The 18,057-nt window shown below is 45.3% G+C and overlaps 2 protein-coding genes across 3 annotated transcripts; one reads left to right on the forward strand and one right to left on the reverse strand.

The window, feature by feature from the left end:
* Positions 1-149: 149 nt before the first annotated feature.
* hira (histone cell cycle regulator a) lies at positions 150-15,972 on the forward strand. 2 transcript variants are annotated; one of them, XM_079161910.1, is made up of 25 exons: positions 150-307; positions 1,928-1,990; positions 2,112-2,222; positions 3,334-3,424; positions 3,679-3,773; positions 4,229-4,324; positions 4,748-4,908; positions 5,330-5,497; positions 5,595-5,708; positions 6,173-6,243; positions 6,614-6,719; positions 7,224-7,445; positions 8,063-8,148; positions 8,248-8,439; positions 8,541-8,684; positions 8,797-9,016; positions 9,577-9,684; positions 10,318-10,466; positions 10,576-10,737; positions 10,963-11,021; positions 12,007-12,112; positions 12,215-12,337; positions 12,475-12,638; positions 12,855-12,943; positions 13,476-15,972. In XM_079161910.1, the coding sequence occupies exons 1-25, from the start codon at positions 271-273 to the stop codon at positions 13,590-13,592; spliced, it is 3,054 nt and encodes a 1,017-aa protein (XP_079018036.1). In that variant the 5' UTR covers positions 150-270; the 3' UTR covers positions 13,593-15,972. The 2 variants fall into 2 exon arrangements, with proteins under 2 accessions (XP_079018036.1, XP_079018037.1); XM_079161911.1 differs by having other exon boundaries at positions 8,800-9,016.
* A 246-nt stretch (positions 15,973-16,218) lies between these two features.
* Positions 16,219-17,446, reverse strand: LOC306697845 (NAD(P)(+)--arginine ADP-ribosyltransferase 2-like). Its single transcript, XM_079161918.1, has 2 exons — positions 17,334-17,446; positions 16,219-17,251 (listed from the first exon to the last, which is right to left on the reverse strand). The coding sequence occupies exons 1-2, from the start codon at positions 17,400-17,402 to the stop codon at positions 16,478-16,480; spliced, it is 843 nt and encodes a 280-aa protein (XP_079018044.1). The 5' UTR covers positions 17,403-17,446; the 3' UTR covers positions 16,219-16,477.
* Between the last annotated feature and the right edge of the window lie 611 nt (positions 17,447-18,057).

The raw sequence follows: 18,057 nt of genomic DNA on the forward strand, positions 1-18,057 counted from the left end.
CGCCCCGCACGCTTTTTCCGGTCCGCGGTCAAAAAACAACGGAAACACTTCCTGGTGTCACCTCTTTTGTCATCCGGACTCTGAGCTGCCCTATCTTGCCCCACTTTGCTCGGGTTTTTCGGGGAGATGCTGCCGCAGAGATGGAGGAGTTGAATCTCAAAAACAACAAAGTGTCGGACAGAGTTTGAGACAAAGGCAGGAGTGGAGTGGAGGTGGCGGCGGTTAGCGTTATATATATATTTAAATATATGTATATAATTTAAGTTGAACATGAAGCTGCTGAAGCCGAGCTGGGTGAGCCACAACGGTAAGCTTTGTGCAGGAATCTGTTGGACCAAGTTGGGCTTTTGTTGTCGGTGGAGGGAGGATTGATAAGGAGGCATCATGGTGGTGGTGGTCGACACTTGTTTGACTTGTTTGTCACTTAATAGTCACTCACACACAGCGGACGTAGACACTGCAACTGAACACACACGTCTGGTGTGTTTGTCACTTATCAGCATCACTCTTTTGATTCTTAAATGTATTATAATGTTTGCTAACCGTAGCTAGCTTAGCTAGTTAGCCCACCCACCGGCTAGCCTGACGTTAGCTCACTTAAAGTACTGTTATCTGTTTGTCTGTGCACTATATTTTATATGTTATATGTTACATTTTAATATGTTTCTTTTTGTTTTTCACTGTGTTGATTGTTTTAATGTTATGCACCCTCCACCAGGTCACATTCCCTGTATGTGGAACACACTTTTGGCAAATAAACGGTTCTGATTCTGCGATTAACTGACAAAATGACCCACGTTGAAGTCTCAAGAGTGAGCTACAGTTTAACGTGTTTAACGTCCAACACGACGTTTCTATTTTAAACAACACACCGTGTTTAGTGACAGACAACGAGCTCGACATGGAGCCACGAAAGGTGTCTCTCTCCGAGCTGTCAGTTTAAGATGAGATAAGATAATCCTCCATTAGTCCCTTCATTAGTCCCACAGCGGCGACATTTACAGGATTACAGGTGTGTGTGTGTGTGTGTGTGTGTGTGTGTGTGTGTGTGTATATATATACATACATATATATAGTACAAACAAGAGACATAGCATAAAAACTATTATTATAAATAAGTAATAAAATAGTAAAAAATCCACAATAACTCAAATATATATATATATATATATATATATATATATATTCTTTAGTTGGTGAATTACGTTCTGTACTGATGCTCTTTGGTACTTCCAGTGTGCACAAGTTCAAATGTTTTACCTCTTGAGGTGACGTATTTGTTTTTTGAGGAGGTCCGTAGATAAATGAGACTTTTATAGATGATGAAGTCAAACATAAAACACGGAATAAAGTAAAACAAGACAAACTGAAAGATTCATCTCTGGATCATTTTGTTGGCCGGGTGAATACACGTAAGATTGGTTTCCTTCCACAAATCCATAATCTTGTCCAAAATATCACAATATTCGTAAAAAAACTAAAAGCTAGATTCAGTCGTTCTTCCCTTTGAATGGAATAATAAATGTCACAGAATAAAGAACGAACACATCACACGGATAATTTGCACAACTTGGCTTTATTACTGCGTTCGTTCTTAGCAATTGTCATTTAATCTCCAATTTCTTTTAGCAAAACACGCTATAAACACAACCCCATCGTACCTATATTAGGGCTGATAATAATAACATTACAAATAACCATTTAGTTTACTAAATGGTGATATTGTCCGCTCTTCGCTCATTCTTCAGATGTGCTATTGTGTCTGACCAGCTGTCCAAAACCCAAAGATATGAAGTTTATAATGATATAAAACAGAGAAAAGCTTGATGGGAGACTTCCTCATCATTTCAGCACCAAAACATCACAGCAGCTGTTGTTGTTTTTACCTTTTGAATCTATTAAAACTGCCCTTAAATGTGTTTCACAGGCAAACCCATATTCTCGGTTGACATCCACCCCGATGGGACAAAGTTTGCAACCGGTGGGCAAGGTAAGACCCGCGCCTTCGTTCACATCCTGTGGGGATTTTCAAAATAAAACCCAACGCTGCCGTTACCGTGCCGGCATGAAACAAACAGTGGGTCTTGATGTTGGATGTGTTTTTTTCTCAGGAGAGGATTCTGGGAAGGTGATGATCTGGAACATGGCGCCGGTCCTCAGAGACGAGGACGAGAAGAACGAGAACATTCCCAAGATGCTTTGCCAGATGGACAATCACCTAGGTAACCCGCCGTATCGGTGTTCTGCTTTCACGTCGACTCAAATAACGTAGGAATGTTTGTTGATTAGTTCCTGCTGTGAATACTTCTCCAGGCTTTTAGGAAACTATTTCTTCTAAAACTTCTACTTTACTCTGAGCGATACTCACAAACACAACAATACAGAGAAAAACAAAAGCTCACATCTACCACAATACAGACACAAATGTTGTCGCCACTATCACTACCATGTCTGAGAGTTCACACCAGACGTGAGGCCGATGGATCAAAGGCTCGTCCGCGAGCCACAAGAAGACGACGGTGTGTGTCGTTGATGTGTCATTTTATTTCAGCGGCTCTAAAGAGTCTCACAGGGAAACCTAAACACTGATGGAGACGAACAGTGAAGAAGAAAACAGATGGAACGGTGAAAGATGTGTGATATCAGCAGCTTCCTGTGGAGAGGAAAGAATTCATCCACCGCTACAATCCGTTAACGTGAGAATGTGTCCGTCCTGTAACACGAGGGACCGGTGTGTCCACATATTGTCTTATTCTGAAACAGAGGAGATGTGGACTACAGGCCCTCAAGGAAAACCGTCGCTGTGAAATCAGACCACTTCTAAAAGCGATTACTTGTATTCCTTCACACTTCCGACCTCGTCCCTGATTGTGATTCTAGTGAGCTCGTTGTCTCTCCTCTGGCTTCCTGTTTGAGTCCTGCTGCTCCTCCACGTTCCACACAATCGGGCACCGAATGTCCTCCGCTTTCCACCGCGCCGCTAATTATCTAGTTTTATTCTCACAACTCCCAAGCAGAAGAACGAGTTCTACGTCTGCTGTTAGTACGGCTATGAATCGTGATGTCTACTTCATGCCTGCAGCCTGAACAGTTGGAGAAGTTTTTATTCTCCTCCACAGTCTGCTGCTCGGTGTCCGCTGTGTGTGTTTGCACTCGTTGGATTGTGTTCCAATCAAACGAACGAGCACGCGGTCAGATTTAATAACGCCGGCCTCCTGCGCCGCTGTATTGCAGGCGCTGTTATTAACGCCCGCCATAAACAAAAAGACCGCCCCGTCAGCACAAATCCATGCACGTTAGATTTATGACCCCGGTGTACTTTTGTCTCTGCAGCGTGTGTGAACTGTGTGCGCTGGTCCAACAACGGGCTGTACCTGGCATCAGGAGGAGACGACAAGCTGGTCATGGTGTGGAAGAGAGCTGCGTACGTACACACACACACACACACACACACACACACACACACACACACACACACACACACACACACACACACACACACACACACACACTTTATCTGCAGTCCAGTCTCGATGATTTAGAAAGTCATATTGCATTTTTAGAGGTATTTTCAGAGTATTTTCAGCCACAGACACTTTTTGTAAATTCAAATGAAATGTGCTGTTGTTGAGTTGGAGCTGCTGTTTGATTGTGTGTGTGTGTGTGTTTTCTGTGTAGATTCATCGGGCCGAGCACAGTGTTCGGGTCGAGCAGTAAGCTGGCCAACGTGGAGCAGTGGAGGTGTGTCACCATCCTGAGGAACCACACTGGAGGTAACGCACACACACACACACACACACACACACACACACACACACACACACACACACACACACACACACACACACACACACACACTCACACACTCTGAGATACATGTACACACACAACATTAAGCGTGCTCTGATCAATCATCTATAAGATGAGTGGAATGTTGTGAATCTACTGGCAGCAGTGTGTAAAGCATCACCTGCAGAGTAAAAGAAATGATCAAAGAAATTCAACTTGTTTTTCTCTTGTTTATGATTGACGTCATCATAACTGTTATTCTGCACTGAAGACATGTTCTAGTTCTCTCTACTTCTAGTCGTGATGGTTCTGTTTCATAGAGGAGCAGCACTTCATATATTACAGTGAAGATCGAGAACAATGTAAACGTTTCAGAGGGTTAAGTAGTAATATGTCTTTAGACTCAGGCAGTGATGTGTGTGTGTGTGTGTGTTGGTAGATGTGATGGACGTGGCGTGGTCTCCTCATGACGTGTGGCTGGCCTCCTGCAGTGTGGACAACACCATCGTCATCTGGAACGCTCGCAAATTTCCAGGTAGGAGAGACGGACTCCAGAGCTCACATCGTCTGTAGCCTCACGGCTCATTAAACAAGACGAGTGCATCAATCCCAACATTTTAAAATGTTTTATTTGTGATAATAAAACAACACGGATCCTCTGGACCTCCTGTGACTTCATTAATCATGAGCTTGCAGTAGGGCTGCATTGTTAAAGGAGTAGTACAACATTTAGGAAAATCAATACCACTCTCGTCTGTCCAGAGAGAAGTAGTCATGTTCTCATAGACTTCTATACAACCAGAGGAGTTGCCCCCTGGTGGACATTAGAGAGAATGCAGCTTTAACACATGAAGCATCGGCTTAATTAATAAAGATTGATAAAGATTCCTTTTGCTCAAAAATCTAAAATACTGAAATTCCTCTCATCCGTGTCTCCGTCTCCTTTGTGTCCGTCCAGAGATGGTGACTTGTCTGCGAGGACACACCGGGCTGGTCAAAGGTCTGACGTGGGATCCGGTGGGGAAGTACATCGCCTCGCAGGCCGACGACCACAGCCTGAGAGTGTGGAGGACGATGGACTGGCAGATGGAGGCCAACATCACCAAACCCTTCAACGAGGTACAGGAACGGTCCGCTGTGTTTGCCCGTCTACCGAAAACGACACAAATCCTATTGAGCTGTTTACATGGCTGATGAAAACCACAGATCTGAATATAGTTCTGTTAACGTGGACATGTGAGGAGCCAACCAGTGTTTGTGTCGCAAACTGCCGTAAAAACCAAGATTGAGACTCGTATTCTGAATGTCCAAACCAGAATTATATCGGCATATCTCACGTCTTTAGGAAAACAAACACATGTAAATGGAATATGCTGTTTACACGGCCCGTATCAAATTCAGAATATCGTCCTATTGTGAATAAAAGTGGGAAACGTATGTGCATGTAAACAATGCATGTATTTAGATTTGTCTTGTCCGTATGCTCTCCTGCACGGTTCACAAACCGTTTGACCACTTTTCTCTCGTCTGTGTGTGTCAGTGTGGAGGGACGACCCACGTCCTGCGTCTGTCCTGGTCTCCAGACGGTCAGTATCTGGTGTCGGCTCACGCCATGAACAACTCCGGCCCCACCGCTCAGATCGTGGAGAGGGACGGCTGGAAGACCAACATGGACTTCGTGGGCCACCGTAAAGCTGTGACCGTGGTGGTGAGGACGTTTGAGCCTCGCGTTCAGCCTTCACACGTGCACTTCACCCCCCGCGGTACATCGGCGCGCTGACACATCTGGTTTCTGTCTCTTGTAGAAATTCAACCCGAAGATCTTCAAGAAGAAGCAGAAGAACGGCAGCGCCCCGAAACCCGGCTGTCCGTACTGCTGCTGCGCCGTCGGCAGCAAAGACCGATCGCTCTCCGTCTGGGTCAGTTTCTTTTTAGGAAATGTTAATACGTGCAAGTCCAGCACCAGGGACGCAGGTTCCTCAGGCAAGTTGCAGATTTCAAGCCAAAACTTTAGTTGATCGCGGTTTGTATCTTTTTTTCTGACCCCAAACCTGACAAACACCTGGCAAACACTTAAACACCTGGCAAACACCTGGCAAACACCTGGCAAACACCTGGCAAACACTTAAACACCTGGCAAACACCTGGCAAACACCTGGCAAACACTTAAACACCTGACAAACACTTAAACACCTGGCAAACACCTGGCAAACACTTAAACACCTGTTAAACACCTGGCAAGCTGCCGTAGTTTTTGCTATTGGTCGTTTGAATGAAGCCTACAAATGAATTTTAGTGTCTCGTGCTTAAATATCCCCGTTACAGTTACTGTGTATTTCCTGACGATAAGATCGTTTCCTGTCCATCTGTCTCCCCTCTTCAGCTGACCTCTCTGAAGCGCCCCCTGGTGGTCATCCACGATCTGTTCGATAAATCCATTATGGACATTTCCTGGTGAGTCTTGAGTGCGTTCGTGTGCGTTTGTGTGCGTTCGTGTGCGTTAGTGTGCGTTAGTGTCTCCCCCCTGTGAGGTTGTCAGTGTAGCGCAAAGACGCAACATTGAGATGACGTCACTAAGCTCCCCCAGGTTACATCTACATAGTTTACAATAGGGCCGTAGTGAATAGTGTGAAGCTAGTTTTAATGCTCTGCAGCTGTTTTGTATTTTTTTGTACGTGTGTTCATTGTGATTAAATCCAGTATTTCTGCTCAGAAGATCCGGCTGCACTAACTTTTAATGATTGCGAGACAGAAACACAAACATCTCCTCGACCTCTGTGAATGTAGCGTCCGCCCCTCTGAGTCCGATGTGTTTGTGTGTCAGGACTCTGACGGGTCTGGGGATGTTGGTGTGTTCGATGGACGGGACGGTGGCCTACCTGGACTTCTCTCTGGACGAACTGGGAGACCCGCTGAACGAGGAGGAGAAGGTTAGACGCTCTTCATCGGGGAATCTCAGGCGGCTAAACACACAAAACTTAGTTATTTAACTCTGAGACTGAAACTAGTCTTTGTTCGGCACGATACTGGATCCCAGCTTGTATGTTGTGATCCGTTTAACGACGTGAATGTTCTTCAAGAAAACAGAGAGTGATGTTTTTAGACGTTTTGTTGTTGCCAAGAGAAGTAGAGCTGCCAGACATAAGGGTTTATTTATTGTATGATATTATAAATGTTATAAATATTAATCCAGTGGTTCTCAGGGCTAAAAACAGATGCAGGTTTTGTGAAAGTCTTGAAAGTTTGGAGAAATGCTTAATTTTATCCGTTATCTTATTTTCTGCAATAATCCAAAATCCAATGCAAAAACTCCAGAGGCATTTTCTTGAGGGAACCACGGAGATATAACCTATACGCAAACTATTGTAAAATGATTTAAAGGCTGCTTCAACCGGAGTGACATCAACCTTCCTCTCTCCTTCTCTGGCGTACAGAACAGCATCCACCAGAACATCTACGGGAAGAGTCTGGCGATAACCAGCACCGAGGCTCAGCTCTCCACCACCATCATCGAGAACCCCGAGATGCTCAAATACCAGCAGGAGCGGCAGAGCTCGGCCCAGGCCAACCAGGGGCCGAGCTGCGCCGGGCCCGAGTCCTCGGCCCCCAAACTCAACAGCGTGATGAACGGAGAGTCTCTGGAGGACATCAGGAAGGTGAGACGCCGACGAGCGACGTCCAACGAGCGGCGCCGAGCGTCAAGTTGGTTCAGGACAAAGAGTTATACGCAGGTTATACGCAGGTTATACGCAGGTTATACGCAGGTTATACGCATGTTAATTGCAGGTTATACGCAGGTTACATGCATGTTATACGCATGTTATACGCAGGTTATGCGCATGTTATACGCATATTATACGCATGTTATACCGTGCTATTGTTCGGTGTTAGCTCATGTAGTCACGATCAAAATGTTGAATACAGGAAACAACAGTGATAGGGTTTTGATATGAAAATAAGAATAAATGGATTTTTCTATTGTTAAATAGGTGCACAATGTGACTCAAGATGTGATCTTAAAGGTTTGAAAAGTAATTTTTCACATCACGGAGTACGTTTTCATAGATTCATGTATAATTTGCTGTATTTTAAGATTCATGTTGCAGGTAAAAATACAAACTGTTGCTCTCTAATTCTATTTTTAGAAGAGTCAAACACAGGAAAGCAGATGATGAGACGAACACATATTAATATATCAGTGAGGTTTTGGATTCAGATCCATCACCACGAGCTTAAATTCTTTGGATGTGTTGTTTTTTTCGTGGTCTTGCAGAACCTTCTGAAGAAGCAGGTGGAGACGAGAACCCCGGACGGCAGAAGACGAATCACGCCGCTCTGCATCGCTCAGCTGGACACCGGGTAGGGAAAACATTCAAGCGCTATGGTGGCACGGAGGGCTCAAGTGCACCGCAGAGTAAGAGAAACGCCAACAAATAGTCCCGTCTCCTCTCTCTGCAGGGACTTCTCTCCGGCTCTGTTCAACAGCGCTCCCATCCTGCCCTCGGGCTCCTCCATGTCCAACCAGCTCACCTCCCAGCTCAGCTCCGACTCCAGCCCGGGACAGGCCTCTTCTCTGGGCCTGAGGCCCGGCCACGACCCCATGCTCACCTCGCCTCCAGCCAACAGCGCCGCCAAGGGCCTGGAGGACGGGTAACGAGCTGACTTCTTCTGTGGTGTTGTCATCTGTCAATTCTGACCCTTCATTTAAATCACTCTGGATCTTCTCTTCTTCTTCTTCTTCCATGTTCCAGCGTGAAGTCCACTCTGCTGCTCACTTCCGCCTCCAAGATGGAGCCGATGAAGGCTTTGGACTCCAGGTTCACAGAGAGGTCAAAGGCCACAACGGGGGTCACCGCCACCATCTCCTCCATAGTTGGACTGGTGCCTCTGGACAGGTGAGTGACTCAGTTCAGGGAAGGAAAGAAAATGGTGCAAATGTGAGGTGCAGGAGTTACAAAAAGAGGACGAACTGTCCCTAAAACAACGGGGCTTTCTGCTCTCGTCCAGCAGGCCAAAGGACGGCGTCTCCGCCCTGAAGGACTTGAAAACCAAAGACGACACCAGCAGCGACAGCGAGGACAAGATGGCCTCCATCAACAAGAACCTGTCGTTCAGCAAGAGGAAGCCCGAGCTGCTGATGGACGGAGACGGGGTGGTGGAGAAGAGGAAGAAGGGACGGCCCAGGAAAGACAAGATGGCCGCCCCCACCGCCCAGCCCTTCAGTCAGGTAGAGAGACGGAGGGAGAAGACGAGCAGATAGAGATGAACTGTATTCATCCTTTTGTATGAGAACATTAATAAACCAAAGAGGAAGAACATACTCGGGTGACTTTAGTTTAATACGGCACGTAGAGAGAACTGAGGAGCTCACAATGTGTTTTTACAGGATGTGTTTGGAGCAAACAACTTATTTGTGGTGATATTTTTAAATGAGACAAGAAGAATACATTTTGTTTTATGAAATATAATTTTACGCTTCGTTTTAGCTGCTTTTTCTGATGTTACGTGTTCGTCACTCATGATGCGTTTGAGGACCGTCGGAAAGATGAAAATCTGGCGATAATGGCAGCATTTACAGCCTCTGGCTGCGATGAACTGCGTAGTTTGAGAGATTGTTTAAAGAAAACATGCTTTTCAATCCTCCATCATTCAGATGGTTTAGTTCAGTCAAAGCTTCTTATTGGCTCTAATGTTTTTTTTAAGCGTTACCAGGTAGTCTAGTAAAAGCTCCCGCTGTGCAGAGTCCTCAGAGAGCGGTGGATGAACGTCTCTCCTCCTCTTCCTCAGATAACTCCTCCAGTGGAGCGGGAGCCCAGCAGGGTGGCGGCTCCTCCGGCTCCTCTAGCTGCTCTCAAACTACCGACGCCGAGTATAAAGAAGGCCTTCAGTCTGCAGGTAACACTGTGTGTGTGTGTGTGTGTTTTTATTTATAATAATTTGTAAATTTGTAGTTTTACTCACTTCTATTCCATTTTACCACCGGAGCACATCGGTAGTATAAAGTTGGCAGATGTTTTTTTAAACCAAAGCAGGTATTTTAAATGTTTTAATAGAAGAACGGTGCGTTTGCAACCAAAAACAAAAGGCCTAGATGAACAATCAAACTGTTCATTAAGTACGTTTGCACATACAGAGAGTTAGCAGCCTCCTGCCGGAGGGAAGCCACTCGAACACAAAGTTCTTCTGCATAGAGCTGAACCGTCTCTGACCTCAGCGGTCTGAAAACGGTCTCTTCATAGTATGAAATACACAGAAATGGAGCAGCAGTGACTGTGTGACTGTTCTGCTAATCATCTCCCTCTACTGGTGACCAGCGGGAACTGCAACAACACCACAAAAGTCTCTTTGTTACACACAAATAAGCATCCATCTCTTTCTACCCACAATTCCTCATGCTTCCGGCTGTGACCATGTTTGTGTTATTGACTGAATTGTTGGGATGACGCTGCGTCTCACCTGTTGACGGTGTGTAATTAATGTGTCTGTCTGTGTGTGTGTGTGTGTGTGTGTGTGTGTGTGTGTGTGCAGGTGAGCATGGAGCCGTCGGTGTTCCTGGAGGTGGAGAACGAGGTGTCGCTGGTCGCGGGTTCGAAGCTCAGCCAGCTGCGGTGCTCCAGAGACGGACGAGACTGGAACACGCTGCTGCCCAGCTCGGTGGTCACGGCCGCGGGGAGCAGGTACGAGTTTACCCCGGGACGGTGTGAGTGAGCTTCAATGAATAAATGAATCGACGGCACTAAATCCGGTTTTTTTCTCCGGCTCTTGCTCCCCCCCCCCCTCCTCCAGCGACGTCATCGCCGTCGCCTGCCAGGACAGGATGTTGTCGGTGTTCTCTTCCTGTGGGCGGCGGCTCCTCCCCGCCATCCAGCTGGCCACGCCGGCCTCGGCTCTGCACTGCTCCGCCCACTTCGTCATGGCGCTGACGGCTGGGGCGACGCTGTCCGTCTGGTCGGTGGACTTTTATTACCGTATTAATTAATTTATTGTGTTTATTGTCTGTTATTTTCCCCCACGCATGTAGACTGATGTGAAACGTATGTCTGTAAGAACTGTGGTGCAAACGTAAGTGCATCGTGTAGCAGCGGGTAGAAGATTCAGTCGAGGTTGTTCACGTAGAACTGTACGAGAGCAGCGATGTTGTTTTATTAATCCGCTCTCTGTCTGTGTGTGCAGGGACGTTCAGAAACAAAAGGCTCTGGTGAAGAACGAGTCTCTGCTGACCATTCTATCTGGTGAGACGTGTGATGATACAGGAAGAGGTTTTAGGAATAAACATTAACTGATTTCTGTCCTGGGAGAAGATGATCTCACGTCTGTGTGACGAGTGCAGAGCTGGAGTCCAGCACCTACCTCCCCTTAAAGGATATTAACCCTGTTAATTACAGCTGTGACCAGGAGACAACCTCCAGTTCTTAAAGTGAAGTCACAGCTTCACGTCTTAAAGCTGCATTCTCTCTAGTGTCCACCAGGGGGCGACTCCTCTGGTTGTATAGAAGTCTATGAGAAAATGACTCTACTTCTCTCTTGATTTATTACCTCAGTAAACATTGTAAACATGAGTTTATGGTCTCAATCTCTAGTTTCAAGTCTTCTTCAATACAGCATGATGTTCATTTAGTAAATGATGGTCCATTTAGAGTCACACAGACCATAAAGCAGGGGATGCTTTAGGGGCGGGGCTACACAGTGATTGACAGGTCTCTTTTAGTCACTTTAACCCTTTCATGGTGTGTTTACACTTTATGGAAGTTAATATTAACATTTTGATCGCCTAAAACTATTCAGCGTTCTGATGTGCTTAGCTCCGCCCTCTCGTCACTTCTGGTTGCAAAAAAAACACGATGGCGACGGCCAAAACGCTGAACTCGAGGCTTCAAAACATCGGTCCACAAACCGATGGGTGACGTCATAATGGCTACGTCCACTTATACGGTCTGTGGCTGTAAGTGGGTGTATTTTGGACAGAACCGGGCTAGCTGCTTCCAGTCTTTATGCTAAGCTAGGCTAATCACATCCTGACTCCAGCTCTGTACTCGACACACAGACTCATTGAAATAAAGCAAATAAATGCATTTCCTTAAATGTTGAACTACATTAAAACACCCGATTAATTGTAATCTTCCTCTTGATGATGATGAAGATGATCCATAAACAAGTGTTTATCTTCATCCGGTCACGCTGAAAACATTTTGTGTGTGTGTGTGTGTGTGTGTGTAGGTGCTGACACCACAGTGTCTCAGTCTCTGCTGACCCAGCATGGCGTCCCCGTCATCGGACTGTCCAACGGGAAGTCCTACTGCTTCAGCTCCTCCCTGGAGACGTGGTGAGACAGCTGATGATGATGATGATGATGATGATGGTGGTTGGAAGGATTCTTGTGGAGTGAGACTGAAGGATTAAACGTCTCCCACTGTCTCTCTCTCAGGACTCTGATAGCGGACAAAGGAGACTCTATGGTCCAGTGTGCGGACTTCAGGAGCTGCCTGCCTTCCCACGATGCACCTGTGTCCTCGGGGCCGCTGGCTGTCATGCAGGGACGCAACCTCAAGTAGGAACAGCAATAATGATAGGGGAGGGAATCTCCAGGCACCTCGCCATTCGACTGTGACTCAGAGGGCTACGATGGGATTATTAAATGTAACAAAGAAATAAATGAAGTCCGTCTTGTCTCTCGTGTCCCCGCAGCGCCGGTCGCCTGGCGTCCCGCCTGTCCTCCACCCCTCACCACCTGCAGCAGAGCATGACGCTGGCCTTCCTGGAGAACCAGCTGGCGTCCGCTCTCACCCTGCAGTCGGCGCAGGAGTACCGCTACTGGCTGCTCATCTACGCCCGCTTCCTCGTCAACGAAGGTACCCGACTGACTCTTTCGTGAGGATTATTCTGCAGTGAAAGAGCTCTTTGAACACAGCTTTATATATGTGTGTGTGTGTGTGTGTGTGTGTGTGTGTGTGTGTGTGTGTGTGTGTGTGTGTGTGTGTGTGTGTGTGTGTGTGTGTGTGTGTGTGTGTGTGTGTGTGTGTGTGTGTGTGTGTGTGTGTGTGTGTGTGTGTGTGTGTTCCCCACAGGCTCAGAGCATCGTCTCAGAGAACTGTGTAAGGAGCTGCTGGGTCCCGTCCACAAATCAGCCGCCTCGGCCTGGGAGCCCACCACTCTGGTACGACCGCTAACGTTTTTTCCTTCCACTCGTGAAATAATCAATGTCTTCAGGCAAATTTGCGACACTTGCAACATTTTCTTTTCAAAGAAAGGTTTGAATAGATTCTCACAGGCAGAGGATAAACCAGCAGGGTCCTGTTGACCCAGAGCAGCTTCTGTCTGAGGCTAAAGATACTGTGAGATATTTCATTGAGTTTCCTTTAACTGAGATGCTCTTGAGAGAATTTGAGTTCCCTCTGGTAAACAGTTATAAGTCCAGGGCTTTTATTGTGAAAGGTCAGGAACAGAAGGAGTGGATCTGGTCACTCTACGTGACCTGAAAGCACCGATCGGTGAGCTGTTGTGTTGCTCATCATAAGAATTCTCACACCTGCTGAGAGAAATGCTGAGTCATGTTTGCCCGTCGTCCTCCCTGCATCTAATCATTGTACGACGTGATGACTGTTTTTTTTTGGTGCCCGTTGCTAACGAGCTAACGAGCTAGCTCTGCCTGGTGTGTTGCTAACTGTTCTCTGTGTGTGTGTGTTCAGGGTCTCCGCAAGCGCGAGCTGCTGCGGGAGGTTTTACCCGTCATCGTGGAAAACCTGCGATTCCAGAGACTGTTCACCGAATACCAGGACCAGCTGGAGCTGCTGCGCAACAAATAACACACACACCACACCACTACACACACACACACACACACCACTACACACACACACACACACACACACCACTACACACACACACACACCTGGACTCATCATGACACCGGTTTGGTTCGTCCCGGCTGAACTCTGACCGCTTTTTCCTCGACTTGGGAAGAATGAAAAAAACAACAAAACAAACAATAAAACGCATCCTGAGTGTTTCTGTGAGGAACTTTGTGAAACACACAGTCCTCAGCTTCTCAAGCGTTTGGACGTTTTCCGGTGATGTCGCTCACCGGGGAAGAAGTGGTGGTGCTCCTTTTCTTTTCTAATCACGATCTCAGTTTGGACTTTCAGTCTTTTGTCATTTTTTTTCCTGCTAAATGTGCTTCTTACATCTCTCGCTCTCGCTCTCGTTCTCTCTTTCTTTCTTTCTTTCTTTCTTTCTTTCTTCCCCCTGCACTCCTAATCATGGACTTACAAAAGATGAACTTAAAGAGAGGCGGCGGCATCAGCAGCTGTGAGTCCTCAGCCTGAGAGAGAGCAGAATGTGAATCAGAATGGATGTAAAGGAGCAATATGCTTGTACCAAAGCCGAGTTAAAAGTGTAGAAATAAGCAGCAGACGAAAGCTTTGAAAGGGGCGGAGTCTGTTTTCTGAGCGTCTTTTTAAAGCGACAACGCGAATGCCAAAATGATGAGGTCAGCGAAAAAGATAATCAAGTTCACGACACCGCTGGGAAGTAGATTTACATTCCGAGATACAGGACGGGACCTCTAGGGGGCGACGGGGAACAGAAGGGCTTCGTGCAGCCGATTGGTCGGTCAAAGAGCACTTACGGAAAAGAAACAGGAAGTGACCGAAGTTAGACTTAAAGAGAGAAACTAAATAAAGCGGCTAACGTGTTAAAACAGGAATCTTCATCTGCAACCATGACATCAGTCCAAGTACGTTAAAGCTTTAAACAGTTTGACATCATGTCGTCGGACGTTTATAAATATCGGACGTAAATATCCAGAGGGTTGTTGATTCAAACTGTTTCACTGAATGAGTGTTCAGATGAATGAATTCACAAGTCACAAGGTCTTTAACTCAGATTACATTTAGTTAAATAAAAACTTGAGTAGTTTTCCGATACCAGGGGTCAGAAAAGCCGAAAGTGTTTCCCGTGAGTCTCTGCGCTGATCCGATATCTCGTTATCGTGTCATTTATCAGCTCATCTGAGCATCAACGTGTCGTTCGCTACCCGATCCGTACTGAGCACGTGCAACTCTCACCAGACAGGACATAAGAAGCTAAATGACTCCTTAAATACTTCCATCATGGCCTCCGATGATGGCGTTTGCGTGCGCTCAGTAGCGATCGATCAGCCGCTAGCGCAGAGTGTAACGTTAGCCAGAGCTAGCGTGTCTTACACGGTAAAAAAGGAAAGTTCTCCGGCATTCATTCTCTGCGTGTATTTAATCATGTTTTATGAAACCCGAGTCCGACCGTACAATGATGTTTATATCGGGTTACACGCAACATCAGGTATCGTGAACCTAGAAAGAACAATCGGAACGTTTCTCTCGTTGAAACCTCAACAACGGCTCCTCTGACCTCCGTCCACAGTCACGTCCACGCTGAGTTATCGTAGATATCAGGAGCTGCTGTCGTCAGCCTTCTGAGAGGGAAATAAAGAGGAAAAGGCTCCAGGATCTCATACTTTACACATCTTGGAGATCTACGATGTGCATCAAACGTCTCTCATGTGCTGTAGTTTCAAACATCCGGTGCTTTGTTTTACTCATTGAATCCAACAAAAGAAATGGTTTGTCAAGTGAAGCGTGGATTGTCTTAATGAAGTCATGTGAACGTTTCATCAGAGGTTTAAATATATATATATATATATGTGTGTGAATAAATATATATATGTGTATATATATATATATAAACTGCATAAGTTTGTCATTAACTTGACGTTTTAACAGGTGATGAAACAACATGAACTTCACTTTAAGAAAACGTGCTTGTGTTTAACTTGTGTTTAGCCTTTTTTGGTCCACTTCTGCACTCATCTGCCAACTCAGTGTGAGTTAATGTGTGTGAGTGTGTGTGTGTGTGTGTGTATATATATATATATATCAATGCTTAGGAAGCTGGTTTACTGCTGTATTTCACTGCACAGTGAGGAGAGCGAGCAGCGCCCGAGGGAAGAATTCATCTTTCTTCACCAATCTGTACAGCGTTTCTCTTTCTTTTGTTTCTTTTTGCTGTTAGTCATTTTTAAATGTTTGTACGAGGCCATTTTTTTTGTTTTTGTTTTCCATTTTTCTATAAGAAAAAAGAAGAAGAAAAATGGGCGGCGAGACGAGCTGAACTTTTTCTTTTGAAGAAATAAAGTGAAAAGAAAACAGATGAACAGTTGTGTTCCGGTCATTTTTAGAGAGAGAGAATACTGTGTGTGTATGTGTGTATATATATATATATATATGTGTAATTAATCAATCCTGATGTTATATTAATGTTAGGGAGAGATTGTGGTTTAATGACTTGTTCAGGAGAATATTATGAAAGACTCGTCAGCATATGAACTCCGAGCGTCTCTTGTTCGACTGTTTCACTGTAAAAAACATCGGACAAACTTTTGAAACACGAGGATGTTTATTACAGTTTACAGACAGTAACTTAGGACAGATTATGCATCTAATTTAAACACAGAGGACACGGTCAATGGTAGAATGCATTCAATTCAATCAATTTTAAGGATTCATTTTCATGCCTCCAGTGTTCTCTATTAACATTTTTTACACAGTTTGAGGAGTTATTAAAATGTGGATGCTAACGAATGAACGTTTTATTTAAATTTGCAATGAAACGCTGCATCTTAAATCCTAAATGTTACATGTTTTGTTAACTGCACTTAAAAGGTGTTCCCTTTTTCCTTTATTCTGGGAAAAAGTTCACAATTGAAATTGGAAAGGTGTTCCTTTGTACTCTCCAGTTTATAGAACACATCGCACTGGAGCTTATTGGGTTTCTCCTGTATCTCTGTGACTTTAAAGACCTCGTACGGAGGAATCAGCACCTCTGCTTCACTCTCATATTTGGAGTGCATCGAGATGTCTGCTCCCATACACGTGACAATTTCAAAACACGATTTGTCTCCGAACTTCTTGAGGTCCTTACGCTTCGAGCTCGAGGTAAAAGAGCCGAAGCGAACCTGCTTGTTGACGACATCTTGTTGGAAGTAGCTGTCGACTCTACGGTAGACGGTGAAACATTTGTCCTCTCCCTCATGAAGATCTTCGAGCCTGCGAGCGTTGAGTCGTTGAACGGCGTCAGTCAGGTAGAAGTGGAGCGCGTGAAACTTGAACGTGGTCTTGTACTGAGGTCCCTGGGTTCGAACTGCGTCATTAAAAGGCTTGTACATGTTTCCACTGATAAAGGCGTAAGCATAGATCGCTATGACCTGTTCTCTTCCCAGTCTTGGTTTCATCCTTTTCTCGTTGTACAGTTTCTCCGCGTCGCTCCAGGCCTGTTTGAACAGGCCGTCTTTGTTCCTCTCGTTCTGCAGGACTCGTGTTGCATCCTTGGTCATGTCTTCATGGCAGCCATCGTACATGTCGTCGACAGAGTTCGGAGCCATGTCCAGTGGAAGAGGAGAGGGAGTGCTCGGCCCAGGTTTACAGGATTTCTTAAAAGAAATAATGGAAATCATAAGAACAAATTGACTTATTTGCAAATGTTACAGTGAAGCAAACCAGTGTGTACTCTACCATTGCAGCTGCTGTAGAGGCTCCGTAAGCGAGGAGGAGCACCGCGGCCCAAATGACCGTCTTTGCCATCCTTCACCGAAACAATCTCTGGCAACTTGTGGAGTCGAGCAGAGACAGTTGGACCAAATGCAGTACACTGTTATAGGAAGTTCAGCAGTGGGTGTAAGATATGGTGAAACGGGAAGAGACCGTTGTGTGAGATAGTTATGACCATAAAAGGGAAAGTAAGAGCCAGGAAGCTTTCATTTTATGAAGATGCAACTAATATCTCTGAAAAAGCTGCTTCAACAGTTTCCAACAAAGAGCAGTCAAACATACAACAACAACATTGATAATAATAACAGTAAAATTATATTAATAATAATAAACATTATTCATTCCCACTACAGATATTGGTCTTTAAACTTTTAAAAAAGTTTGTTATGTTACAAGTTTCTGTTGAATCAGTCGACGTCTCACAAACAGATTTTTTTAAACTCTCACATACAGTTTAGTTTTAATTCTCTGGTCGACTTCATGGCAGGATGTGTGGACAAACGGGTTTATTTCATAGGAAATGTATATCCTCTCACACGCACACTTGATGTGTTGATAAGGGTCACTTCCTGATCTCGTAGACCTCGGCACTCTGAGTTTAACTGCTGGTTTCCTCGTCTATGACAAGTCAGAAATTAAAAACAAGCAGTCGTACGTTTCTGGATGTTTTATGATGAGCTGATCTTTT

This window comes from Pholis gunnellus, assembly GCF_910591455.1.
Source record: "Pholis gunnellus genome assembly, chromosome: 6".
NCBI lineage: Eukaryota > Metazoa > Chordata > Actinopteri > Perciformes > Pholidae > Pholis > Pholis gunnellus.